Genomic DNA, 22,068 nt, shown 5'->3' on the forward strand with positions numbered 1-22,068 from the left:
ACATTTATCATTATTGTACTTGTAAAACTGTAAAGCAATTGACATATTTTCTGGTACTTATTAAAATCATCAGTAAGGATAACAAAAAATGAACAGTTTATTATTTTCTCACGGTCAAACCAGTTTACTAATGTTTATTGCGAGGGAATGTAAAACTATTTCAAGGAATTCAATTCCCTCCCTGTTCCCTACACATTCTTTTGTGTTCCACAGCAAGTCATACGAGTTTGAAATAACACGACGGCGATGAAATAAACCCAGAATGTCCCCTCAACACTTTAAACATCGCATTATAACAGAAGGATTTAAGGTACAGCATTAAAAATAATCAATCTTAATGTGTAATTATTCCTACATAATCTTTAAAAAATCTATACTGATAGATAACATCTACAATCTAAATCTCATTCTGAACAGATGAGTTTAAGGCAAACTATTGCCAGAAGATCCAGTTGAATGTGTCCGGTCCCAGCATCACCGCCTCTCATCTCCTGCGTTCCTCCTCAATCACAGCTGGAGGATGGAGAGCCGCTGTGCTAACCGACACACCAGCTCATCTCCATCCCAAAATGTGTGTCATCCGCGAGCAGAAGTGATGTCATCACACCAATGACGTCATAATGTGTAACGTGAGAGAGAAAAGCCCAGGAGCAGCTGCTTTAAGAGGTCAACAGGAAAAGGTCAAGAGGTCAAAGTTCAGCAGACGCGTCTAGCTGATCACTATGATCCCGAAGTATTTCTTCAGCTGCTCCAGGAACACAAACGTCAGGATTGTGTGAGGAATCAAGCGGATTCCGGCCGGGACTAAACCCTGTAATATGATTGGACGATGAGAAACAGAACATAGCTTTTCAAATAGATTCACACGGAGAAAAAACGTTTAGTGCGTTATACCTTGTAAAAGGCCAGTGGTCCGAGTCTGGCAGTTTCGGTCAGGCAGTGCGCCACACCCTGTACAAAAAAATTAATAAATGATTAAAAACAGACAATTATTAAACAATTGCCCGATTATCTTATGACATTTTTTGGATTACTGTATGTGATTGTATGTTCAATTTATCTCTAGATATGAGATTGGGTTGACATCAACATCGGTGTCAATAGAAAGTGGATCCTGTCACTAACTCAAATAAACTTAGAAGAGTACTAAAGAAGAAATCACAGAAACCCACTCTATATTCTCCTTTAGAGTTCATTAATCTGGTCTTTATCACATCCAGCGGCTGGCAGAGAAACGTCGCACAACCTCCCTGCACATAAAACAATCGCTCATGTCATTACAATCAAACCAAGTCAAAGAAGTCTTAACATTATTACTGTCCATCACTTAAAGACATCTTCAAAACCGACCAATCAGAGGCCTTGTTACTCACAGCGATGAAGCTTGAGAGGAAGTGAGTCAATATATTATCTCCCATGAGTCCCGTGCCCAACACCAGCTGCTTCGCCTGGTCATAACACGCCAGCTGACGGAGACACAGACAGACTGAGCATCTACAGCATCAGTAACCTGACCAGTCATTACCCAGAATGCACTGCTTCCTCACCTGTCCAACCGTGACCAGAGCTCCTCTGCTGGAGGCCATCGTGGCTCCTGAGAACAACCTCCTGGTGCCCTCTGAGAGAGTTACGTGTCGTCACAAATCTTATTGTCCTTGATAAACATAAATAGACCGACAAGGACAAAATGCCAGAATGTTCTTACCCTCGCGCCAGACCCTGAAGAGTCCGTCCAGTGCGTGTTTATAGCTGTCAGAGACACACACACATCATCAATCACTGCATCACATACGGACGGCGACTTTAAATGCGATGTTTGAACAACACTCACTTTCTCCTCAGCTCGGAAGGGAGTTTCACATCATTCTGCATCCTGCCGAGATGAACAACACACACATCAGCTACACAAACAAACATCAGTACACAACCCACATGTGTGTGGTACCAACACGTACCGGACGTTTACCATGTCAGCTGGGGTCCCGATGAAACCCCCCGTGAATCCTGGAGACAGACAGAAACATGTGAGCATTTGTGACACTGCGTGTTGATTTATTGACTATGGGAGCAGAGACGCTTGTGCAGGGGATTGTGGGATTGAAGGCATGACTAGCAAACACAGAAGTGTCAACAGATTGAGAATCGCTCAACTTTACACAGTTAGCGTGTCTTTACCTCCAAACGCCCCCAGCAAAACCTTCTGATAGAAAGGCATCGGACCCTGACCGCCGCTGCCCATCATGTCTCTGACTGTCTCGTAGATGGCAAACCTGGTCAGAGAATACGACATCTAGAGAGAGAGAGAGAGAGAGAGAGAGAGAGAGATCATCTGATATCATGTGCAACTTCACAAACCGTTAACTTTGCTTATCATTATTAAAAATATCATCTCGAAACTATTGCTTCTTGTTAAAAGCCCGGTTTCACAGACAAGGCTTATCTTAAGCCAGGACTATGCCTCAGTTAAAGTGATAGTTCACCCAAAAAAAAAAATTCTTTCATCATTTACTCGCCCTCTTGCCATTTCAAACCTGTGTGACTTTCTTCTGCAGAACACGAAAGAAGATATTTTGATATTGATATTATTATCTCGCGCTGGTTTCCTGTTCATACAATAGAAGTCAATGGGTACCAGCGGTTTTCGGTTACGCACATTCTTCAAAATATCTTCTTTTGTGTTAGGATAGTTAAGTCACTTTTATAAAAAAAACCGTTTTATAACATTACTGGTGAGACTAAACAATGGCGCCGACTTATTCTAAGATATGTCATAGCAAGATATTTTCAGTTTAGACGGCTTCATTGTAGTCTGGGATTGGCCTTAATCCTTGTCTGTGAAACCGTCGGCTCTCAAGGCAAAATGGCACAATTCTCCTTTATTTCTAAGACAATTCGTGTTTAGTGAACTCTTAATGAATAACTGTCAATTACAGCCAGCCCAAATCCCCTCAATGTAAAGGTTTAAAGATAACACTGAGTGAAAGTTTAGAGATAATAACTTTGTGTTTGTTCATGACACAGAAAAGTCTCAGATCAGAGTGAAAACCCACACATCATAAACACAGCAACAAGGACTTTTACTCCATTGTGTCATGATAAACTACACCTACAGATATTTTCCTCCATGCGATCTCACAATACATTATACATACTGTAGGCACAAACATAAAACCTGTTAACCTGCAATTTCATTGTTCTTGACAAAAGCAAACTACTTCAAACTTTCTGGCGTAATTACATTTATATTATTTGTATCGGCAATGCCAAAAATGACATTACTGGAAAATCATAAACATCGTTGCTCTTGTTTACATTTACGCTGTTAATAATATCAATACATTTTTAATAGGCTTCTAAAACATGTCAGTTGTGTTGTGATCTTTGTATCAACTTGAACTGTTCTCTGTTCGTCACGTAGCATCAGTACAGAATATCTCTGGCAATGTTCCCTCTCTTTAACCGCCGCATGTAAAGCAGACGTGCTGGTATCTTATCAGCGTGTCCTTCCTACACGTGGAAAAACTGTGTTCAATTTAAGCCAAAGGTTAAACGTGTGAACACAATGTTGTTGGTCCAGTTGCACAAGAGTTAGTTTTGTATTACTTGCACACAAACATATAAATATCACGTTAGAATAGAAACAAACATTAAAATGCTAGCGTTTTCTCTCAATGTTTTTCTTTTTGTTCTCAGCTGTGTCTCTCACCTGTCTGCAGAGGGAAGCACTGAGGCCGTTGTAGAGCGCCAGCACGCCGTCGTTCTTCACCACGTGCATCGCCATGCCGACCATCCTCATCTTCACCTCCTGCTGCGTCTGCAGGTGCACCTGTTCGACGACATCATCGGTTACATCATCACCTTCATGGCACAGCAGATAAATCTTGATCCAAAAAGTTGATCCAATTGAAAAAGATCTTCTCTAATATAATCGTTCTGAAGAATACACACCTTCTTTTTTAATAGAGAGAAAGACAATGAGACACACAGAAAACAAAACTACACACACACCCTTGTGTTTGGTTTGGCAGTATAAAGCAGGTCAGGCCGCTTTTATCGCTCGGGTAAAGCAGTAGACACAGAGGAAGTTCATGTTATGTTAGTGTTAAATAACAGGGCTTAACTACAAAATCTCAAAAGGGAATGTGACACTACATGTTCATTCACGCATCAGGTGGACCTGCAGCAACACAAACGATGAATAGAGGACCGCCAACACTAATCCCTAAAAACAATGCACATTCTGTAATACACATCAGATCAGATTTATTTACAGTAATTCACAAAATATAATGTCACTGAAGCATGGTAATACTGTGGTACTTTGCTCTCATGAGCGGTATTAAGCAAACACTTTTCCCATATCTACATGATCTTTCACACCAAACACAAGTTACACTTCCCAACACACAACTGTTCTGGCCAAGAGTCGATGCGTGTGTGTGCGTGTTTGTGAACTGTGTATTATCTTTTGGTTTGGTATGAACACAACAACAACAAAGATAATGTTTTTACCTTCACAGATAAACCCGAGAGCTCTCAGACTACTTGAGATAAAAGAAAACCATACTGTGAGCTGCAACAAACACATTTGCTCTCAGAAATCTCTCTCTGGTCCCGTTCTCTCACTCCTGTCCATTGTGAAACATTGATAGAAGTTCACAACCAGGGTATATACAGGAATCACGGAGCTAAATTTGACACTTTCCATACATTGTAAGACCTCATCGCCATGCACTTTTCGCCACACACCAAGTTTTAATCGGTTACACCAGTGGTTCTCAAACTTTTTCGTTGTAAGGCCCCCTTTGTGTAGAGTGCATCGCTTTGCGGCCCCCTAATCTTAAATTTTACATTTTTATTTAAACAAAAACATATTCGGTTATACAATGCTGAAACATCAATTCTTTTGTCTGGTGGTCTTATTTTTCTGATGTTTGATTGCATAAAATCTATCATCAATTTCTATATTTCATAAAATGCCACAAAATCTGTGGCCCCCTGGATCCATCTCGGGGCCCCCCCTGGGCCCCCAGTTTGAGAACTACTGGGTTACACAATACAAAAACTTGTATTTCTCCATTAGTCAACAATGTTGTTTAACAACTGGGTGTAAATGGACCTCCCACTATTTGCCTACGCAATGATTCAATTCAGGAAAACTTTAGCACATGACCTCTTTGGACAAACATGGAAAGATGATAACATGGCGTTTAAGACTTTTTATTTATCAACTTTTAATATATTTTAAGACCCCGCGGACGCCCTGACAACATAACCAAAGTCCACTAAAACTGGTCTCAAATAGATGTGTACACAAACACAGTTTGTTCATAAACACACACACACACACACACACACACACACACACACACACACACACACACACACACACACACACACACACACACACACACACAAAAAAACAGCCCAACCAAATGGCAAGCATGTGCTCTTTGGACACATGTGTAACCCGTGAGGAAGTATGTCAAGCATGTCATTTCATTGCTCCTTGAAACACACAAACACAGACACGCTGTAAATATCTTTCTCATAGAAAGCGTTGCTCAGCACAGACAGGTGGACCTTAAAAAATCCACAGTCTTTAACACAGCATGCAACATTTAGAAAGCATTCATTTCGAGTATGACGGCTAAAGTTCTGGCGCACCCCTGTGTCATATGTGATCAAAGGCCGTATATTGTACGGCTTCTTGTCTGTAATACAGTAACTGCAAGAGAACAAAGGCCTTCAATGAAACCCGGCCTGCATTTTTCTGCTGAGACTGCAGAAGTGACCTCTCTCTCTCCTGTTATAATACAACTACACAGCCATTCATCTGGCACGGTTATGTAGGGCAGCAAAAAGCTGTCAAACTGATCCCTCATCAGTTGTAAAACGGTTGATCAATATGACTAAAGCTGATGTGGATATAGAGTGCAGTGGCAAGATGTAAACTATAAAATATAAAAAATATAAAGAAGTGAACTTAACTGGGAAAAGGGAAGAGATGTAAAACACATATTATACCCAAATCTAAACTCAAAATTCACACAAAAAAAACTGAAAACAGAAATGTTGTTGATAGACAAATACATAGACCAGGATAATTAATATATAGACCAAGTTGATGAATTAAAGACGTCTGGTCACTTTAATATGAACAGAATCGGTCAATAACTGAGCCAGAGGTACAGGAGTAATTCTGCACTGTCACTTTAAAAATTTACAAATAACTTTGAATGAATATGGCAAGTTTTCAGTTTTATATTAAATGATATTACATTTATATTTTTGGGGTAAATATATTTTTAAATAGGTTACTTATTTATTAAGCAACTTTGTGTACATTTATATATGAGCATTATGCTGACATTAAAAAATCACCACTAATTATAATAACGGCAAGATAACTTTTATTAGTGATTTTTAGTGACCCAGATATGTAATATGTACTCACAAATATTAGTTTCATTCATTTGTTGACTTCTGAAGGATATTGCCATTTTAAAACTACAGCGAAATAAACCCTCACAAGTTCGCTGTCATATCACGTGAGCGTGCGGTTTTAAGAGCGCGTGCGTGACATCAGCTGGACCCGCACAAACGCGGCTCACGCAACCTCCTCTCCTCGGTCATCTCACCTTGACCAGGTCCAGCGGGTGCGTGCAACACGCGGCTCCGCACGACGCGAGTCCGCCGAAATACCAGCGCGACATCCGTTTCTCCGTCATCTCTCCGGTTGGGTTGAACGTCTGTCCGTCTGGAAGCACGCGACGCGTCCCGGCGTTCCGACCAAACCGTCTGGCAGCGAGTACGAAGAGAACCGAGTTTAATCTTCGGCGTGCCGGCGGTAATTCCGATGTGCACGAGACATTCCGAGTGCGTGGCGCGCGTGAGTGCAAGCCAAGGACAGACACGCGCTGCAAAGTTCACGAGTAGCCAATTGCTCGAGCGCTATCGGGAACGGCCTTCCGGTGCACCTGATCCACCTCCTACCGACACACACCCATTATAATAATCACACACACACCGAGAAATCATCACCACACACCTCGGGGTTTCAGCAATAGCATCATTCCGATGAACTCTAACCTCTTAAAGAGACAGTACGCTGTGGGAGAACGACGACAGTGGGGTGAATTAGTGCGCTGTCACTTTAAGACGCATCAGCATTATAACGCAACGTTGAGGGCGGATACAACAGAAACACACTCGTCTTGTGTAAAAGTATTTAGTGGGCTCTGAAATAATTGGCTTATGAAAAAAGGCAGTCATCTCAGACATGTCATGACCCATATTTTGTTATATTTTCTCTTGTGGATTTGTATCCGAGTTTGGTTGATCTCTCTCTATCTCTCTCTCTCCCTACACAGTGTCAGAATTAGGACACAATTAGCTATTTTTAGGGGTGTAAATAAATTCCCGACATTCAGTATTTCTATGTATTGGTTACAGCGTGTTTTGTTGTGTGGGAATTTAACAAGGTCATTTGAAGTTACTACGTCTTAATATCTGAATCTTTGAAGACAAAAGTCCAAAGAGTCAGTAATTATACTCTTAATATTTAACAGATCACGATTGTCAGTCTTCCAGTGAGATCAGTTTTGTTGTATTTTAATGTAATAAATGCACAATGTTTGTCTTAGTATTGACCACATTACACAGTCAAAATCTGAAACTAAATACAGGCAATGCATTGACAGTAAAGCTTCATGCATCACTAGGGTGTAAAATCACAGTAGGAGAGACAAACTGAATGTGTGCATAAATGCATAAAATGGTTGTTTTTCTATTGTTGTTTTGTTGTAAGTTCAGACGTGGAATGTGCACGCTTGAGTCTGTCCGACTCTGCCATCTTGTGGACATCTTGTGTACAGTACAGTTGTGCAACAGTTTGAATTCCTCCTCCTCATGTAGTCATGGCAACCGTGGTTCTAAAGGAGGTCTTGAAACACATTCTCTACACTTCCTCCTCCATTATGACATAATGGGCTTCTGGAACACAGTGGACACATTGTGTCACATTGTGTTCATTGTGCCTGTCCTGTATTCTGCTATTGTGTTGTGTGCCAACGCACCACACATTCACGTACAGTCGACATGCGTAAACATATTCCACTATGTCACAATGCATTATTTCATTAGCTTTATTAGACAAATAATACACAAACATAAATAAATATTTTACGATAGTAGAAATTGACATTGTTGATTACATTTAGCACTGAACAAAGGATATAAAACAGATTGTATTACACTACAATCAGACTGAACGAATGATAGATCTTAAAATGAATAAATAAAAATACCCCATTTACTTTCCTAGTACATGTTCATGGTCACATTGTGTACAACTGATGCATGTCATTACATAAAAAAGTCCTTTTTACACATTTTCCTCAAAATGCAATAACTTGCTGCACCTCTATAAGTAATTTTTCCAAAGTGATTTTTTTGGGGGGCTGATATTTTTATGGAGAAAACAATTGACATTATGTTGGTTATGTCATGCCATCCGGATGTCGTGCCAAAGCTTAACCGAAGTGTGATTTACCAACAAACATATATGTTAAATAGTGTAATACTGTTAGTTATATAACCAAAAGATAGACGCACAACCTTTGACATCATGAACATTTGGAAAATATAAATTATTTTAGAAAGGTATTTATGTGCAGTCTTGGAAAAACAGATTTCAAAGAATGCTGTCAAAATGTATTTGATATCCGTTATTTCCCGACGCTCCCTTATACAAAAACCTTCTCTGGTTTACTCTCTGCACCTGTGGACGGGGGATTCCCTTTCCCCCCTTTTCCAAAAACAGGCATGGGTGCAGTTCCTGGGGAGATGGAGCCCAAATACATCACAGCCCCTCCCACCAGCATCAGCACGGTCACAGTCCATCCCAGATAGAGGGCGGGTCCCAGTTCACGTTTGAGCGGAGCGGCGATGTTCGGGTCGTAGAAATCTCGTATCACCACGTATGCGGTCCAAGAGATGGGAATAAGAAAGAAAAAGGCCGCCAGGAGGAACATTATCGCCCCGGTCCTCACCAGCCGAGCCTTTGGCTCTTGAGCGTCGCCAAGGCAGCGCGTACACTTCAGGCCGGTCACGATGAGCGGGAGGGCCAGCAGGCAGAGGAGGAGGGACAACACGCAGAGGGTGCGGCACATCTGGGCGGAGCTTGAGAGGGCGAGGCCGGAATCGTAGGCTTTACACTGCAGACGCCCCAACTGTGATAAACAGGTCATCCAAAGCCCCTCCCACAACACCTGCGAGACCACCAGCTCATCCCCCACGAACGCAGACACGCGCCACCAGGGGCCGGCAATAACCACAATCTCAAACACCCAGCCCGCGATGACCAGGACCAGACCCAGCACTTGAAGACCAGTGTTTGCCATGACCGCTAGAGTTGATACTGTATGTGATGCTGCTCCTTTATTTCTTAAGGGCGTTTCTTTTCTTTGTAAATTTTCAGGTCCGGAGACACGTTGGAAATGTATGGTTCCTCCTTTTAATTAAAACAATATAAAGGGAGATTATTGCACAGTTATAAAACTGAATGCATAAGTAAACTATTTATTTATTTAGGGGTAGTTCACCCAAAAATGTATTCCCCTTCATGTCACTTCAAACTTGTAGGACTGACTTACTTCTGCAGAACACAAAAGAAGATATTTTGAAGAATGTTGGTATCAAACATCATTGGCCCCCATTGACTTCCCTTGTATGAACACAAAACCACTGTGACATTGCCCAAAATATCTTCTTTTGTGTTCCACAGAAGAAAGAGTCACAGGTTTTGAATCACATGAGTGTGAACAAACAATGACATTTTTTGGTGAATTATAAAAACATACAATACAAACTATATAGCGATATACAAACAGATAAAACTCACTGTATTAAAAACTGGTTTGCCACCAAAAAGTATTACAAAACGGTACTATGAAAATGTACCAAGATAGACAACCATTATTTTATTAGCAATAAAAATCACTTGTATTACAGTTGAAGAGTTTGGTTCCAAAATGAGATAACTCCGGTTTTAAAGTTTTTCAAATATCATGTTTTTTATTATGATATCATGTTTTTATTGTGTTTTATTGTGTTAGTTAGCTGTATTTGTTTAGTTATTATGGTTTAAATCAAAACAAACCAACTGCAGTTTGATTGATATTAATTGGAATGCACAATAAAAAAACATGATTTTTTAAAAAAGTTTAAAGAGTTATCTCATTTTGGAACCAAACTCTTCAGTTATTCTTACAGAATATAATCTTTGCATGATTAATTTCTTTAAAATTATTACTATTACAGACATTACAGTATATCATTACATTATGTCTCTAGTTTCATTTTATTATATCATTACAATGTAAACACAAATGCTCAAAATAATCACACAGATTAAGTAATATAAACGTAATTTTATAAATAAGTGCTACTTTGAGTAAAGTATAATGATTATTTACTTAATTTAAAGACGACAATTCAACACAATTGGTCGAGAAGGATTTCCATTCCCAGCATGCTTTGCGTTCGACTGCATAAGGAAATTTAAAAATATGATTATTTGATGTGTTTTTCAGTAAACTTAAAGACGAGTTGCCTACATTTTTTTTGAGTATTGCCAACTTTCCCCGGATTTACAGTGTAGTAAAACTTTGTCTTTTCCAAAGGGATTAATGTAATACATTTTTTATGTACTAATTTTATAAATAAAACAAAAAGTTACAGGCAGCAACACATATACAAATCAAACAGCTGAAAACACAAGAAAGGGTCCCATGATTCTAGTAGATGATGTAAAGCAGTACTTACAGTGGTCGGCCAGCATCTGTGTGTGTGTCTGAGATGATGTGACTGAAGTGTCGTCTGTGTTTGCAGAAACACTCTCTTTGTTTTCACATGTGGGAGTCGATTAGCATCTGACCCACTGAGAATATCATCACATAATAATGACCACAAACACACACACAGCTACGGCCATGCACTTATGCAAGCGCCCACACACACACACACGAGCCATGGCCATGCACATACGCGAGCGCCTACACATTCCACAAATATATGTCCACTATAGAACATCACATATGACCAATAGACACGCATACTAAACTTTTTATCTCGCTACGAAGCAACAGGTGGCAGTATTGAAGAATTATGTACATGACTATTCATTGGCAGAAGAAGTTCTTATAAACATGAGTAAATATGAACATGTAAGCTTCCACGTGCTATGTTTGTAGTTGCATTGTGTTTGTCTGTTTGTTTTAGGTATATCAGGACACCTCCCTTAATAAATGGTAGATGGCATGCACATGACTCAAACACAAGTTTGACAGAAAGCATGTTGTGGACGATATTAAATTGCTATTGAACTGTTTCTTTAGGCCCTGGAAGAAGAATTATCAAGTGTTGCAAATGGATTTTCAGCCCTTCTGGCGTGTGTCGTGGAGACGGCCGGGGCTTTAAGTGCCGTCGGGATTCCAGTTCTCTTACTGGTGTTCAGCTGTGCCGTTGCTTTCGGAGCTTTAGGAGAAACTGGTTTGTCATTAGTATGGACTGGTGTTCAGTCTGTGGGGTTCACTGGAGTCAGCTTTGCTCTTGTATTATTGGCAGCTGTTGGACATGTGAGCGCTGACGCAGCTGTGTGGGTGATGGACGTGGAGGGTGAAGCCGCAGGAGTCGTGGCCGTAACAGCTGGAGCGACTGCATCGGCCGTTATATCAAGTGTTGTAGCCGTTCTTATAGGTCAGAAGATAAGAGAACACGTGGACGGTGCAGTCGAACGCATCTCTGCTCTCATCGCACTGACGGACGCCTGGAGCTTTCTGTCTGATATGGGAGTACCAGTGGAGATGTTCATGGTTGGGATCGTCATGGCTGCGCTGATGGATGCGAGCGGATCTTCTTTGGGCTTTCTTGCAGGAGCAGGTTTGGGGTTCTGCGTGAACGTTTCAAAGCGAAGAAACAGGAGAGGGGGAGGAGGAAACAGAATGGATGAGCGAGGAGAAGAGGAGAGTTAGAAGAAACAGACACAATAATTCATTTCACCTTTCAAAGCACACCCCATTACAACACTTCAAAAAATGAGGAATGAATTGATTTAATTTATTAATTTATTCCGTCTATCAAGATTTTTGGCTTGTTTAGATATTGCTGCTGCAGCAGTTTTTAAAAATATAAGACTTAATCGTAAGTATTCATTTATTTTAAGGGAATGAAGTTTATCACTCACATGACTATATAAACATTTCAAGAAAAAGGGGGTCAGTGATTTTTTGACACATTTTAATGATGTTGTGGTAGTATGCCACAGTACTTTCTGTCTTTCAGCAGTATGTACTTCCTGATCTTTGTGCATTGATTGCTCTTCTTTACATTTAAAGGAAATGAAACCTTTCGTCGGTGCTAAAGCAGGCCTCTAGAATTATTAGTGATATTATTAGTGAAAATGTAAAATAATATAATAGTTTTGTATGAGGGGATAAAATGGATGCATAAAATCATCAGGACTTCTTTTTGTTTCATTCAAAATAAAAGCCTTTTCAGAAACACAATATAATCTATTACCCAAATACAGCATGAAACAGTTACTTAATCAACATCAGTTCTCAAACATTGACTTGAGCAAATAAATCTAATCTTGACACGTATGTAACTCTTACAATATCTTTGCAGGCTTTTTGTATTTTTTTATGAGATAAACTAAATCATTGTACAATTATCAATAATATAATTTATTATATGATTCTGAATATAACTAAATATAAGGTCAAAACATGTTGGTGAACAGGTTTTTGTTCTGGGGGAGATGTTTGTGTCGGGATCATTGATGTTTAATCTAACCACAAGAGCCAACAGGGATGAAAATGTTCAAGTTTCTGACAATTAAATCACTTTAATCATTTTGTTCAGTTACAGTCGATCAATTGATTTTACACATCAACATGAAGTTATAATCATCATAATCAAAGTAAACATGATGCCATATTAAGGAGAAAAAAATATGTTGAACACAAATATATAAACATATAAGTGCTATCAAACAACAAGCTAAAAAAACCTGCATGTCTGTCTTCATGAAAAAATATATATTTGTGAAAATACTGGAAAATAGAGTACAATATATCAAATATTACATTTTCATATTGGAACCAACGTCAACATACTGTAATATATTATAATATATATATATTACATTATGTAATATACTGCCCGTTACAGTGCTTTATATAAAAATACAATTTATTTGGGTAATACTTTGGGTAACATGAATGTGTTTAAAGGAGATTTCTTTTTTTATCCTTATCTTTGTTTTCTTTGACCTTGTTCACAATGAGTTTGACGCCCATCCCTACCCCGGCTGCGCATCCGGCTGCTAAAGCGACTGCAGGTAAAGCCACAGCCTCCGTCACGCCCATCACCTCCTGCTACAGCCGCTCCTGTTCCTAAAGCTGATCCAACTCCTAAAGCCACATCTCCTGCTCTTCTCAACATCTCTAATCTTTTGATCTTCCTCTGAGCTTCTTTAAACATGTCATTCGTGTAATGCTCTTCTCCATTAGCTCTTATCATTCTCTCTATCATCTTCAGAAGATCTCTGACCTGAGTGTTGTTGGCCATGTTTTCTTTGTTGAATGCGTGATATCTGCCTCCACATCTGTCTGTAAGAGTCTTCAGATGTCTGCTTTCTTCTACGTATTCTTTTAATGTTTTACCTCTCAGCTGTTCAGCGTGAGTGAACAGAACGATGGTGTATCTTACAGCATCTTCACCAAAGTTCTCCTGGATCTGTTTTACGGCGGTCTCCTCCTCCGCAGTGAATCTCATGCCCAGATTGAGCATCAGCAGAAGAACATGAGGACCAGGAACACTCAGTTTAACACATCTCTCCAAATGTGTCTTCAGTGTTTCTTCATTGTCAGTTGTTGAAGTGCTGCAGAATCCCGGCGTGTCGATGACGCAGATATTCTGTCCTTCTCGTGTGGCAGAACGTCTGCTGCACTCAGTTGTGACTTCCTCAGGTGAGACGTCTGTCTTAAACACTTCCTGTCCCAGTAAAGTGTTTCCTGTGGCACTCTTTCCTGTTCCAGTTTTACCCACAATCTGCATTTGAATCTGGGCAATTTATAACACACCAAAAACACAGAAAAACACGTAGTTCCGCCATATGACCCCTTTAAGAATAATATGAAATACTTACTGTATAATGAAGTCTGTGAGTCAAAGAATCTGGAATAATGTACTGTAGAGAAAAACATATTTTTTTAACTTACATTAAATTATTTCTATATCCTAAATTAACAATGTATACTATAAATAAATAGTTGAATAAGTTACATGTGTTACTCATTTCAAATCTTTTAGGTTCTCTAATTGTAATTTTCTAATATGATGGTTGTACAGAAAGCTACAGTGTTAAAGGCGAATATTAAGCATCTTCCACATATTTATCTGAATGTGAAGTGCACGTCTTACAGTACAGACACTTTATTTCTAACCAATGAAACCTTTGGGTGTTTCCTTTAATGTGTGTGTGTGGGAGGAGGGTCTTTATTGTGTAAATCAATTCATTTCATTTAATACATTTTACATTTAGAATGTTTTTAATTGGGGTACAGAGAGAGGTTTCACCCTGAAATTGAAATGTAAATTTTTTTATTAAAATAAAAAATATTGATATAATGCATAAAAATAATTTGTTTAAATTAGTAATAAAAAAAGAATTGAAGTTAAAATAGTTATTATTTTCACACCTTTTTCACATTTCTTAAATGGAAAAAAAAATGTTGAATTGTTTTTGCAACGTTAATCAACTTGAATCTTGAAGTGAATTTAGGCACACAGTTAAAAGAGTTTCCCGTAAACCAGGTCTCTTCCAGTATGATGTAAATCCTGCTGTTCTCTATTCGTGGAATCATTGTTTATTTCCTCTTTTCATAGAGAACTGACCTCTGTGAGTTCAGGTCAAATCAAATGTGCTAAAACAAGTTCAAAGATGAACAAGAAGATACTGCAGGTCATGCTTCATCAGAAAAATAATAAAAAGTTGTATTATATACATGTTTATATTTATCAGAATGTGATGCGTCATGCTGCCAAAATAATGATCAATGATCTTGATCAACAAATTTGGGAGAAAAAAGTTGTCAAGTAGTCATGTAGTTGTCAAGGGAATGTGTTTCAGTTCTTTTTAATGATCTTGTGGTCTTTATTAGCGAAGTAAATTGTGCTGATTCTCTCACTCTGACTTGGTATTTTACATGACTGAACTTTTCTTGCAAGCATCTATTTCACACGCTCTCTCTCTTTCCTTTCTCTCGCCCACGCACTGTAAAAACTTGCTTATACTGTTGTTCAAAAGCTGCCTTTTTAATTGTTTTTAACTAATTTGACTTTACATGTTATTTGAACTTATTAAACTTAGACTTAAATATAGTTGCATTTCATTTAACTTCATTTTAACTATTGACAATAGAACATGCTGTGTCTGATGCTTTGTTATAGTCTATTAATGTTAAATCAATTTGCGAATGGTTACAATTCATCCTAGTTTTTATATTTTTTGTCATTTTATATATATATATATATTTCTGTCATGACAACTCTCGGAGGGTTTAGCATGGTGTACATGACATAAATGGATTTGGTCTTGGCGGAATAGATCTGATGTGGCGGAACAAGAACGTTGACTTGCTACTGCCAATACACCCACAACATGCTGCTGTGTGCATGTAAGGAATGCTGCTGCTGCACATATAACATATAAGAATAAACCCCCATAGCTTACGTGATCACCTTGTAGCAGATCTACACATGTGGAGCTGGGGAAGGAGGAGGGTTTCTGAAAGGCGCTGCACTGCTAAAACAATCACTAGCCAAGATTTAAACGTAGGCCAGCAAGCTCATTGGCTGCTGATACGGAAGCAACTTATCAGCTGCACCGTGTAGTAAGTTATTATGGTGACACTTTACAATAACGGTACATGAATAATCATGTACTAATGACTGTTGAAGTTCTTCTAAGTACTTTTGTAATATTTAATATGAATTAACATGTAGAATTTTATCACACTTTTACAACTTTTGATATAGCATCTGTCACACTGCTGGATTAGTGATGGTCCTCCAATTACACATTTTCACCATTTTATTGAGAGTGGGGCAATCACATAAACAGTGGAGTATGTGACTATGCATGAATGTACTAAATTACCAACAAGGTGATCTTGATAACTTGATATTTTGAGTGATTTTATGCTGTTTTTCCTTTAACATGCCACTACTGTAGCTTCATTCAATGCAAAAACAGGCTAGTTCCTGATCTTTGCACTAGATCATCGGTTCCCAACAGGGGGGTCCCGGCCCACAAGGGGGCCTCAGCGAGCTCTGTGGGGGGTTGTGTCATATTTTGAAAAGTGTTGAGCGGAGTGGAGTGTTGATCATATTACTTTAGCTAATTTTATCCATGATCCCCTGGCTGACCAAAAAATGGACAAATTTGTAATTCTTCCTCCACAAAAATGACCGAGTCCCACTGCTTCACCTACAGCAGCTGATAGTAATGACCCAGGCATACTGGACCCAGGTGAGGAAGCTCCCACCAATTCGTGTCGCAGTTTTAGCAGTGCTAGCAATACTGGAAATACAAAATGCCGGAAATACCAAAATAGTTACCTGAACTACGGTTTTATTTCATTTTCTCGTAGCAAAGAGTCCTTGCTACAGTGCATTATCTGCGCCAAAGTCCTTGCTAACGAATGCATGAGGCCGTCCAAACTAATGAGACATTTACAGACAACTCATCCTCAATACCGCGACAAGCCCAGGACATTTTTTGAGCGCAAGGCAAAAGAATTGACACACTCCCAAAATGAGATGAGGGAAGTCACAGCTAGAAACTTCAAAAAATATCGTATACAGTTGCTGAAAAAATCACCAAAGCAAAGAATGGGCATACAATTGCAGAAACTTTGATTTTGCCATGCGCAACAGAGATTGTCAAGGAATTATTTGGAGAGGATAAATCAAAACAATTGGCTAAGATACCATTATCAAATAATATGGTCAAACGTCGAATCGCAACAATGTCAGAAGATGTGAGGGGTCTACCGACGTGTCAAAAATGACACAACTCCAGGCATACGTTCGTTATTTGTTTTGTTTTGTAAAGAGCTCCGTACCACGACGACGGCAAACAATATTTTTGAAACTTTGGATAATTTCATGAGATCAAATGAGCATTGACCGAATTATTACTCACTACAGCAGCAATCCTCACACTGATTGATAAAGCCCCACAAATAACATGCAAGTACTGAGGTGCCAGACAGCAGTCATTTTGTAATAGCCTATATTCATTCTTTTTTTCTTACACACCAATGTGAATACTTATATTTTTGATATTGCATTTCAAATAAGGCCAATTTATAGGCTACTCCTATAGGCTTACATTTTTAAATTACAAATGGCCTCCTGGTCTACTGATGATTTGGTTATTGTATTTTAAATATTATATATAGGCTATTATTTGTGCATAAACATATCTGGTTATAGTAATAAACATACCGTTTGTTTGAAAACAACACTTTTTTGTCATCCTTGCTGCAAGCTTACAAGAGCGATAATATCATTAGATATGTGTAGGGGGCCCAAAAATATTTTTTGGGAAAAAGGGGGTCTCAGACAAAAAAAGGTTGGGAACCACTGCACTAGATGATACGTTTATAATCACAATCAACCTGGGTAAAGTCATGACATGAAGATGCATTAACATGTCATGATCATATCTGGGGTTTTGTCATGATCCTGCCACTAGACCACGAGAAACATGACATGATGCGGCAGAATCATATATAATCTGTTTATATAAGCATTGTTTGTGTGTGTGTGTTGTATTATCATTTGCTTTTATGTAAAGTGCCTTGAGAACATAGGCGTAATTTGCGGGTGGATGGGTGGGTCATGTCCCCACCACTTTTTGCCAAAGTCAATTTTGTCCCCACCACTTATTGTAAGAAATAAAAAATACGGAGTGTCTATTTACCGTGCAAGTAGCCCGCTTTGTAAGCAAAGGCTATTTATACTAATTTTAGAAAATTTAGAATAGTGAGATCGGCGGATTCGGACCTGCTTCACGGCAGTGTCAATATTACTTGTCACGCGTCTTTCGCACTAACGTTACACCACTGAAGCCGTCGATAAAGCGGCGTATTTTTTATACTGTTTTCTAGAGGAGTCACCTACATGTTTCGCGCTTGTGACGTCCATGAATATTCCCAACGAGTTCTTACAGAAACAATTTATTAAAGTATTGTTTGAGTCGTCTTTGTCCCCACCACTTTTCAAAACAAAGTTACGCCACTGCTTGAGAAGATTTCAGTTAATCTGCAAACATAAACGTTTTTATAAAACAGTTACTCCATATAACAATTCAAAAAATAAAACAGCAAATTAAATATAGTAATATTAATAAAAAAAAACTGTTGTTGCAAGGTTTAGTTGCAAGTGTTGTTCCTTTTCCAGACAGAGACGTCACTCAGGCATGTCACGATGCAAGCGGTTGATCATCTGCTTGAAATGAAAAATGTTACCCAATACATTTTACAAAATACATTTGAATGATTCAATAAAAAGTATTTGTCTTTACTGTAAAGATAGAATTTATTGTATGTTGCATGTCTTATTACTAGCTCTGTAAAAAACTGGTCAAATTAAGCAACACTTAAAATAATCATTTGAATTAAAGTTATTAGTTAAGTTATTCAAATTAAAGTTATTCAAATTACAGACATTATCCATTATTGACCGGAATACTATTTTTTGTGCAATCTCTATTCATGTTCAGCCAACAAAAAATATTTTGTTCTGTTGTTCATTAGGTAAACTTGACTATGTTGTGACAACTGATGACTTGAACGTAATTTTTTTAAGTTGGGTGAACTTCAGTCTCTTTGTTGAGTTAATTTAAAAACGTGCTTGTGAAAGGTTGACTTAACTATTGTTTTACAGTGTATGCACAGCGCAGCACAAAAAATCAAACACACCAGAAAACGCTGATGTATCATATGAAATTTCATGGGTGCTCAGCCAGTTTCACGGGATCGGCACCTATGCATCATATGCATTTTATGATTGATTTATGTGACAAAGATGTAAATAGTGGTGAAATGGTCAAATGCATGTTGTAAGTTCTCACCTCGTGATACTGAATATCAACTAAATTTACTTCCACCATCCCTCCCACACAGATGCTGTCCACATGAGAGAATGGAATACAGTGTCTGTACTCTGACAAGTGTTTCCCATTGGCACGAATCTAGAAAAAGTCATAAACAATATTTTCATTCTGTAAGAAAAAAGCCTGTGCTGCATGTCAAATGATTACTAAGAAAGTCAGAAAGTATTTACAGACAGAAATGAAGCAGAGTCAATAACCTTGTATGACTCATGGGTGACAAGGATCTGAAGAGCGAAGGATTGGCCTCGTGGGAAGGGACACTCATAATCTTGTTCATAATTTGAGTCCCAGTGACCGTTCCTGAAGGTGTTGTGCACTACATACTCAAGACCATTCTCATAGCGTGGGTTAAAATGCAGAACGATATCAGAACAGTGCTGGAGGTCCACCTGAAATCTGGAGAAGACAAAACAGATAGAAGAGGACTCTAACAAGAAAACTGAAAGTGAAATAACTTTAACAATCTGATGGTTCTGAAAAGAACCATTGTCCACTGCAGCTTCTCTCTGAATTAATTCAAGTCTTAGTTTAGGATGCTCAAAAACTGGTGAATTTGCTCCAATTTCCTCTTTTTTAAAACAACAAATGCCTATAAAAGGTGAAGCATATTTTTCATTTCTTACTGGTACAGTTGACCAGTCACTGATATATGAACAGTATATATATATATAATGATTTAAAACATTCCTCTCTTAAACAACTTTACATTGTATTGTTGTCGTCTCTTTTCAGCAAATAATTTTCATGTCAAAAACTGTGTAAGATATAAAAACAATAAATATATACGTCTTGCCTTGCTTTGTCTTACCTGTTGGCATCTGGCAAAACCCGTCCACGCACAGTCATAATCATTCCTTCCTGTAATCCTGCCGGGATTTTATGAGTGTATGGGACATTCTGTGTGGAAAATAATTACATATCAGAGTAAATTAAGTTCATCTTAACACTTAAGAACGAGTCATTTATCAAACAAGATACGTGCCAATAAAACTGAATACAAATGTTTAAAAAACAAACAAAAATATACAACGAGAATGAAGAAAACCCCATGAAAACGAACTCATTTCATAGAAATGACATTCTTTTAAATACATTCTATTTGTTAAGATCTCATCAGAGGAGAATTAAACAGAAACATCATTAACATCTTGTGTCTTGAGTACTTTCACTAAAATAAATTTTGTTATAACACAGAGTAAAAGTACTAAAAAAGGGTATTGTTGGGTACCTGCACTGAATTTCAGAATTTCAGTACCCAACGCTAATCAAACACATCTGAACCAACGAATTAAGAGGTGTGTTCGACTTCATGCGGCACTACGCAGACCGATCGCCGAGATTTGCCACTTACAGTCTAGGTACACAACATAACATATTACGATTATATGAACGGAGTTTTAACTGTTATAAAAATATGAATTAATAAGCATTAGTGAAAGTAAAGGTGTTAGAATAAACGTGAAACGCACGTCATCGTTGTCATCAGTGAGTCTGGAAAATCATGAAAAGCTGTGTCGTCGTCATCATAGCCGGGTGCAGCCGGTCTTGGGAAGATGTGCCGGCAGAGCTCGCCGGTTGCTCTCGAAACTCTCTTACGGTACTTTAAAGTCATACGTTACAGTCACACGCCGTCGGCGCTGGTTCAAGTCGTATTTACTGCAGCAATTGTAGCAAAAAATGTGAGTGCACGGGTATGTTAGTTTGTGATTTGTAGAATTGGCTTTGTGCACTTGCACTGAAGGATTCAAGAAGGTGTAACTGTTGTAACCTTTTTCGGTGGAGTTCCCTTTAAGTAGGTGGAGCTAAAACGCAAGGAAAGAAAGCAAGGAAAGGTAATGAGGATGCACCATGGCTCTTTTACCTGTAGGCTTCCTGATCCAGACCCAGCCTGTAGATCTGCAAAGAAAGAGATGAACTAAATGAGTTTGCTTTGCACATTATTACTCTCTTTGGCTCTTTAATATTTTATAGGTGTACATGAGAAGACTGTGAATTCTATTTAAAAATTAATATTACTGTGCCCTACTAACTCTGAAGGCACTCAAAGTGAGCTCTCTGCAGTCGAGCTGGGCAATAACATGGTATTTATTGATGGTTCAACTTTAAAGTGATAGTTCAACCAAAAATGAACATTTTCTCATTATTTCACCCTCTTGTCATTTCAAACCCGCATGACATGACTTTCTTTCTTCCTATTTTTTGAAGAATGCTGTTCACCGAACAAAAAACCAATGCAAGTAAATGGGTGCCGTTGCTGTTCGGTTATCAACATTCTTCAAAAAAATCTTCTATTGTGTTCTTCGGAAGAAAGGAAGTCATACAGGTTTGAAATGACAAGAGGGTGAGTACATGATGACAGAATTTAAATTTTGGGGTGAACTATCACTTTAATGTCAACAATGTTAAAGCAACACTATGTAGTTTGTCGACCTTAAAATAATGTCTCCAAAATTACTTCAGTGGTAGAACAACTCTTAACCGGACGAATTCTACTGACGCTGCTACCTGAGCAGCCTCCTAGCATCTACAACCGCACTCTGTAACTTTGGTGTTGGGGGTCGGTACACACATCCCCTGCCTGCGTGTGACCTGCTTTACGGCATACGTCACATATTTTACTCGTAGTCTGGGTAGAGTTAGGCAACAGCTAACTATAAGAAACAATCTAATATGCAAGTCTCAAAACCAACGCCATGGCAGAGAGCAAAGAAACCGAAGAGAGTTTTGATAGCTAGCATGTCGTGCCTCGTCATGAATGTGTGTGATGCTTGTAAACGATGACTTCTAAACCACAATAAATGTTTTATGATCAAAAG

The 22,068-nt window shown here is 38.6% G+C and overlaps 3 protein-coding genes across 6 annotated transcripts; all 3 read right to left on the reverse strand.

Moving 5' to 3' along the window:
- Positions 1 to 77: 77 nt before the first annotated feature.
- slc25a10b (solute carrier family 25 member 10b) lies at positions 78 to 7,101 on the reverse strand. The gene is made up of 11 exons (XM_057332080.1): positions 6,642 to 7,101; positions 3,707 to 3,826; positions 2,176 to 2,290; positions 1,956 to 2,004; positions 1,832 to 1,873; positions 1,706 to 1,749; positions 1,548 to 1,618; positions 1,374 to 1,466; positions 1,173 to 1,250; positions 895 to 951; positions 78 to 811 (listed from the first exon to the last, which is right to left on the reverse strand). The coding sequence occupies exons 1-11, from the start codon at positions 6,729 to 6,731 to the stop codon at positions 710 to 712; spliced, it is 861 nt and encodes a 286-aa protein (XP_057188063.1). The 5' UTR covers positions 6,732 to 7,101; the 3' UTR covers positions 78 to 709.
- A 1,030-nt stretch (positions 7,102 to 8,131) lies between these two features.
- On the reverse strand, positions 8,132 to 19,667 carry cldn31 (claudin 31). Of its 4 annotated transcripts, XM_057332104.1 has the most exons (5): positions 19,450 to 19,667; positions 19,211 to 19,330; positions 10,828 to 11,953; positions 10,479 to 10,549; positions 8,132 to 9,514 (listed from the first exon to the last, which is right to left on the reverse strand). In XM_057332104.1, exon 5 carries the CDS (start codon positions 9,402 to 9,404, stop codon positions 8,748 to 8,750), a length of 657 nt encoding a protein of 218 aa, XP_057188087.1. In that variant the 5' UTR covers positions 9,405 to 9,514; positions 10,479 to 10,549; positions 10,828 to 11,953; positions 19,211 to 19,330; positions 19,450 to 19,667; the 3' UTR covers positions 8,132 to 8,747. The 4 variants fall into 4 exon arrangements, with proteins under 4 accessions (XP_057188087.1, XP_057188086.1, XP_057188085.1 ...); XM_057332103.1 differs by lacking the exon at positions 10,479 to 10,549; XM_057332102.1 differs by having other exon boundaries at positions 10,479 to 11,953.
- Positions 13,232 to 14,133, reverse strand: LOC130553258 (GTPase IMAP family member 2-like). Its single transcript, XM_057332129.1, has one exon. It carries the CDS (start codon positions 14,122 to 14,124, stop codon positions 13,318 to 13,320), a length of 807 nt encoding a protein of 268 aa, XP_057188112.1. The 5' UTR covers positions 14,125 to 14,133; the 3' UTR covers positions 13,232 to 13,317.
- Positions 19,668 to 22,068: the final 2,401 nt, after the last annotated feature.

This window comes from Triplophysa rosa, linkage group LG4 (assembly GCF_024868665.1).
Source record: "Triplophysa rosa linkage group LG4, Trosa_1v2, whole genome shotgun sequence".
In the NCBI taxonomy this organism is placed as follows: Eukaryota; Metazoa; Chordata; class Actinopteri; order Cypriniformes; family Nemacheilidae; genus Triplophysa; species Triplophysa rosa.

Bases quoted from the DNA above. Each gene is read 5' to 3' on its own strand.
- slc25a10b (XM_057332080.1), bottom strand. From the start codon at position 6,731: ATGACGGAGAAACGGATGTCGCGCTGGTATTTCGGCGGACTCGCGTCG. The intron at 2,291-3,706 runs GTGAGAGACACA...CTCTCTCTCTAG, and splicing joins GTGCTTCCCTCTGCAGACAG to ATGTCGTATTCTCTGACCAG. The intron at 812-894 runs GTATAACGCACT...ATCATATTACAG, and splicing joins GACCACTGGCCTTTTACAAG to GGTTTAGTCCCGGCCGGAAT.
- cldn31 (XM_057332105.1), bottom strand. From the start codon at position 9,404: ATGGCAAACACTGGTCTTCAAGTGCTGGGTCTGGTCCTGGTCATCGCG.
- LOC130553258 (XM_057332129.1), bottom strand. From the start codon at position 14,124: ATGCAGATTGTGGGTAAAACTGGAACAGGAAAGAGTGCCACAGGAAAC.